The following is a 6,508-nucleotide window of genomic DNA, read 5'->3' as shown; positions in this document are numbered from 1 at the left end:
TTCTACTGGGAAAAGATTTCATCGCTGGAGTACCGGTTTCAGTTGTCAGGTATTCTAGATTATTTTAGGCCAAAATTGATTATTAATTTAATTAAGAGGCTGAAATAATTAAAATCAATTTCTCGAGCGGTCATTTTTATATTAGCAAGTTTTTTACTTTAGAAATTCATGCGCCAAGGTCATTTAGCTAGTTTTTGTTATTGGATATTTATTTTAAAAGAATGAGATTAATAGTTTATTTGTGAATTTACTGTAGATAATTTAATCAGTAATTTATTATAGGCCTGCTGGCTATAATAAATTAATTTAGTTAATAATTTTCGAGATATAAAGAAAAGTAAATTTGAATAAGAAATGAAAATGCGTAATTAAGTCAGTGAAGGTCATTCTAGAGAGTTCTATGGCTGAGAATTTTGTTAAGACGCTTAGGATTATAACAGTTGATATTTAGAATTTTTTTAGGAAATTAAAGTAGTTAATTTAGCGAATGAATTTATTAAGAAATTTATTGAGTTTAAGAATAATTGATTAGAGAAATTAGCTAAGAAGAATTGATAAATCTAGTAAATTTAGAAGATGAGTAATGAACTTTGTCAATAAAAGTATTTAGTGGATTTTGTAAAGATTATTAGTGGAGATTGAGAAATAAAATAAATTAGTGAGTTTAGTAGAATAAATTGATTGATAATTTTAGTTGAAAATTTAGTTAAGTAAGTTGAAAATGAATTTAGTTAAGTAAGATGAATTAATGAATTAAAATTGAAGGTCGGAATTTCGTATTACGAAATTGTTGGGCGTAATTTTGGTAAATTTGGAGAATACGAAGTTTTGGGATATAGTTTTATTGGTAATTAAGATGTATGAATAATTAAAAAATTTTGAGAAATGAAGTTAACGTCCGGTGGATGATTTTATATGGAAAATTATGTTGTGAGTTATTCCGTCAGATGGACGAGGGCTTAAGAAATTAAGAATCTAGATGCGTAATGGTCTTTGATTAAATTAAGAAATTAAGATAGATGCGTAATGGTCTATGATTGAATTAGGAAATTAAGGATAGATGCGTAACGGTCTATGATTGAATTAGGAAATTAAGGATAGATGCGTAATGGTCTATGTAGAGTTAAGAAATTAAGAAGATAGATGCGTAATGATCTATAGTTGAAAGAATTTAAGGATATTTAGTTGTAAGTTTTGGCAAGTGCCTGAGTAGGTGAGAGGTCCTCACAATTAAGTAATTGATAGGTTAATTTTAAGGGTAATATTATTAAGGAATTTTGTTAAAATAAAATTGTTTACATTGAATAAATAATTAAATTGTTAATAATTGTTTCTCAGTATTAATTTTTCAGCCTTTCTCAACTTCTCACGACCCGATCTTTCCTTCTCATGCTCCCCAGTTTCTGGGACACCGAGTATAAAATCCCAGTGGCGCCCTTTTCAAAGAGGAAAGGGGTGACCAATTGGACAGGGCTAACCACCCCGTTACAGCGCATATTTTTTAAATTTTAATTTTGAAATACGTGAAAAAATCGGGTTTTCAAGTGCAAATAATAATCTAAATTGCATCTTGCCATATAAACAAACGCAAACTTATTTTGCAGAGCATATATGAAGTTGAGGTTATGGTCGCTGACAACGACAAAAATAATAATAACAACATCGGCCTCACGCCACCAACCGAATCACTTCCTAACCAACAGTTGCTGAATAAACATGTGAGCCGCGAACAAATCCCAAAAGGTAAACCCGGCCGACTCTCCAACGCTGAAAGACTAGCAAAAAGTAGATCCAGCTCCGCCAGCTCTATAAAAGACTACCTAAATAAAAGGAAGAGAGATTTGGAAGAAAGTTTGATCCAGGAGCTCAATGACTTGTTCTCCTCACACCTCACAGTAAGGAAAAAAATATCAATTGCTTCACACTCCAGCCCAACAGGAGTCTCGGATCCAACTACTAAAATACTTCCGCCTTTTGAACCTGACATCAGCCCCATAAAAGAAAAAAGTATGACGGAATCTGAGACAGTCACTTTGCAAACACTCCTACGGGAAATCCAAAAATCAAGGGAAGAAATCAGCACCCAAATAATGGAGTTCAAGAGTGAGCAGGCAACTCAACTACAAACTGTCAACAACGAGATCGCAAAATTACGAGAGCAAAACAGCACGAAATTCAAAAGCCTTGAGGAGGAATTACAAAAATTAAAAACCCGCACCGAGAAACTAGAAAGTAAAAATAGAACGCCATCTGTACACCCATCTGCTGAGATCCAAGACAAACTGAATTACGTTGTTAAGAGTCTGAAAAAACTTGAGAAAGAGGACAAAAGAGCAACAAGCAAAAATATTATAATCAAGGGACTCACTAGTGCACAAGATCCAACTCAAGCGGCTAAGATCACAGCGAAGTTCCTGATGGAAAAGTTTGAGATCGAAAACGTTATAACAAACGTAGAGACCCTAGGAAAAAATCGCAACATCTGCAGAGTAACACTTGAGAACACCGAAGTCAAGTCCAAGATTATATCAACAAAGAAAACAGCCTTAAAAGATACTCACATTTATATTGACAATGAGCTCACTAACCAAGAACAATTCATCGCAAGAAAACTCAGAAATTTCGCAAGAAATCATCCGGAAAACCACGCAAGGGCAATCGGGCAAAAAATAATAATCTATAACACATGGTACACATGGGATATTAGGATGATTTTTTTTTTACTTTATTTTTTTTTTTTTCGGTCCCATCGTGAATTCTTGTTGGAAATACCCAAAAAAAAATTCCCTGAAAGTTTGAGCTCTTAATATTAATTAACGTCCTCGACCAAGGCATGTGAATATTTCCCATTGAAAATACACAAAAACTTTGATTTTTAATTTTTGAATTTCTAAAGCTCAGCGGCATTTCATGGGATCACTTTGATCGAAGATGATTTTTTCTTAGAATTGAATGTTCTACAAAAGTGCCCATTGCCGCAAAGTCGTAACTCACACTGGCGAGGCAGTACGGGCCACTGAACCTGATTTTTTCATAAAATTGGCGTTTTTTCGCATTTATCTCGGAAATATCAAGAGCTACGGAAAAAATGTAAATGACAAACTTGTAGAAAATTCAATTTCCAACCAAAAAAGTCATATGGACCAAATCGCTAAGATCAATATTAAGCGAGATATTAAGCCTTGAATATATTTTTTCGTGAAATTTTGGCCGATCATTGATTTAAACTTATTAATATCTTGTTTACTTTCTCTGTTTTTTATTTTTTCTTCAATATATTTTTTAAGGCTAGAAAAACAGGATATGATGAGTATCTTACATTATAAAAGCTTATATCTTAAGAATCTTTAATAAATAATGGATTTACGAGTTTCTGCATAAAACTTATGAATTCAATTACACTTAAATAATTTATATATTATTAACAGTTTATTAAATTATAATAGTTCGAATTATATTAACAACAATAAGTATTTAATAAAAATGAAAACAACAATACCAATTAATTATTATTGAAAGCAGAAAAATGAATTGTTAGATTAATTCATTATCAATATATTGTGATTTTTTACACGATGTGTATTGAGATCGATAGTGCTGAACAGTTTGAAAAATTCTTTGTCTTTCATCTTCGTTATAAGTCAATACTTCATTAAAACTTTCGGCTAGCGCTACTCCTCTTTTCGCAGTATCGTTTACTACTTTTAACTTTTTGAATGTATCATAACATCGTTTATACTCAAGATTTGATTCCCACAAACTTGGATCTGTATGCAAAAATTCATAGGGGAGCTCAAATTGCTCAAAAATAAACAACGAGTTTGGATAAACAAAATCGCTTATGTTTTTCTCAGATAACGACGTTATTTCTTCATAAGCGACTGATAAACGTTTATTAGGATTTTTGACCGCTACCTGGGAATTTATTTTTTGTACGATCTTTACTTTTTCTTCTACTGACACAGTTTTATCAAAAAGAGCTAAACAAGCAAGATTTTCGTGTAAGTACCACAAATGCCGAGACAATTTATCGAGTGCTGCATTTGCAATTTCTGGATGTATTTTTCTGTAGTCAATAAGATCTTTTACTAATTGCAAATCCGAGTTTGGAGCATTTATTGCATTAGGAGCAGTAAACCATATTTTTACATAAAATATTACGATGAAAACACATATTTTCTGCAAAATTTTTTTTTCGTTTCCTCCCATTTTAAACTGGTTTCTAAACATATATATTTTCAAGCAATAGAGAGCTTTCGATAACCACCGTGCGTGATGAAAAGCACCAGGTGCTTTAAATTCGGCTCTATGACTTTTGATACCACCCAAAAAGATACAGCTCAGCTCCAAAAACTCCTTGTAATCATTTCTCGGATGATGATTCTAACAGAAAATAAGAAAAATTTAATAATTGCGGCCAGAAAAGAAGATATTTTCAGAATTTTAAAGTAAAAAATATTATTTAAAAAGGCAAAATTTATAAAACTAAATCACTTAAAAATTCGAGTTATATCGAAGTAAGCAAAATAACTACACTGATAAAAGGATTTATTTACTATTAATAATTTGATTTATTTGAAGATAATAATTTAATTTAATAAATATTTTTTAACATTAAATAAATATTTATTAGGGAGAAAAGTACGTTTAATAATATTTAATAAATATTTATTAATAGATAACAAATATTTATTAACAGTTAATAAATACTTGGTTGAGTGAATTTGTTTGGCTTGCAATGTCATATAATATGAAGGTTGCTTATAAACAAAAATCATCCTTATAAATTATTTGCATTAATTATATTACATTATAATAACATTTATTGTAAACTACCAAATTCTATCACAGCTCATAATTATTTTTTATATCTTTACATATTAAAAACGTTAATTTATTAAGTGAATTGAATTATTATCAATGTATTCCAGTTATAGGGTTATAAAAAGTGTCAAAAGAAAATTGCTATTTTTGCTTTTTATCCTAAATAAATATTTGTTAACAGTTAACAAATATTTATTAACTATTAATAAATTAATAAATATTTATTAACAGTTAATAAATTCTACGTAATGAATACTAATTAGCTGTTAATAAATATTTATCAAATCCCATGATGTTAAAAAATCATTTATTAACAATTAATAAAGCTTATTAAATATTAACAAGTCCTTCTATCAGTGTATCAGAAAGATCTAATGACTGTAAAAGAAATTAACTTTATAAATAATAATTCTTTCAATGGTAAAACTATTTATGAATTAAATTAAACATATTTATGAATTAAATTAAACATATTAGCTGAATGTTAAGCAAATCAAATATAATTAAACAAAACTATTATAATATTAGAACTAACCAATTTCCTCATTATTGGGAGTTTCTACTTCCATCGCAGACAGATTTCCAGAAGTTTCTTCTGGTATAACGTCAATTGCTGGTAGATGGATATTTCTATTTCCTTTACGACAATCTGTCAAAAATTGCTGCAAATTTTTCGGTAAATTTTTTAGTGCAGCACAATTTGCAATGTCAAATAATTTATCAAGACGTTTGCTAAACTGTTCCACATTTTTTCGTTGTCTTTTCGATGTCTTTGCACGACTTCGATGATTCTTCAGTTTCATGTAGTCACTGTGAATTTTTTCCAATTTTTTAATACTGTGCTGAGGTCGAGAAGTTGGAATCAAAAGATTAGCCCAAATAGCATTCGTATCACTGATCACACTACTAGCACTTGCTCGTATACTTAATTTTAAGGATTGATGTTTGTAAATAAAGAGATTCAATACATCCCTACACGAAGGTAACTTAATATTATTAATATTATGAATTTCAAATCCAATTAAATAATTATAAACTCTATTTCCGATTTGTTCAGACATCTTTGACAAGAATAAAAATGATAGAAAAATGTAACGCAACGTAAAGCATACAAATGCGACACGAGTACATTCAATGTTCACTGAGCTTTGTTCTCGATATTTGCGGCATTAGTATCACACAATAAAGAACAAAGAAAGCGCTGCAATTAGGCGGGCGATTTATTAAACTAATTCAAGGTTACGTAAAAGAGGGGATTTTTGGAGAGGAGAGAGGCTTTCGATTTGCGGACAATGACTGAGCTTTCGCTGGTCGCGTACTTTTTGTCAAACGTTGTTGATCAACTGGTGGGGGAATCACCGCGATGTTAGTTACATCGCAACGTTGCCATTAGATTATTAAGTACCTACTGACGGAGAAGAAACAAAGAGAAAAGAGTTTGATTAAATGTTTATTATTATTAAAGGTTAAATATTGTAGATTATTAATTTTGCTTTAGTTTTCTAGCCTTAAAAAAATATATTGAAGAAAAAATATAAAAAACAGAGAAAGTAAACAAGATATTAATAAGTTTAAATCAATGATCGGCCAAAATTTCACGAAAAAATATATTCAAGGCTTAATATCTCGCTTAATATTGATCTTAGCGATTTGGTCCATAGGACTTTTTTTGTTGGAAATTGAA

The 6,508-nt window shown here is 30.2% G+C and overlaps 1 protein-coding gene across 1 annotated transcript; it reads right to left on the bottom strand.

The window, feature by feature from the left end:
- Positions 1-4,099: 4,099 nt before the first annotated feature.
- Positions 4,100-6,255, bottom strand: LOC123270913. The gene is made up of 2 exons (XM_044737078.1): positions 5,360-6,255; positions 4,100-4,383 (listed from the first exon to the last, which is right to left on the bottom strand). The coding sequence occupies exons 1-2, from the start codon at positions 5,883-5,885 to the stop codon at positions 4,364-4,366; spliced, it is 546 nt and encodes a 181-aa protein (XP_044593013.1). The 5' UTR covers positions 5,886-6,255; the 3' UTR covers positions 4,100-4,363.
- Between the last annotated feature and the right edge of the window lie 253 nt (positions 6,256-6,508).

Source organism: Cotesia glomerata, linkage group LG8, assembly GCF_020080835.1.
Source record: "Cotesia glomerata isolate CgM1 linkage group LG8, MPM_Cglom_v2.3, whole genome shotgun sequence".
Taxonomy (NCBI): domain Eukaryota; kingdom Metazoa; phylum Arthropoda; class Insecta; order Hymenoptera; family Braconidae; genus Cotesia; species Cotesia glomerata.
This window is presented reverse-complemented; position numbering and strand designations above follow the sequence as displayed.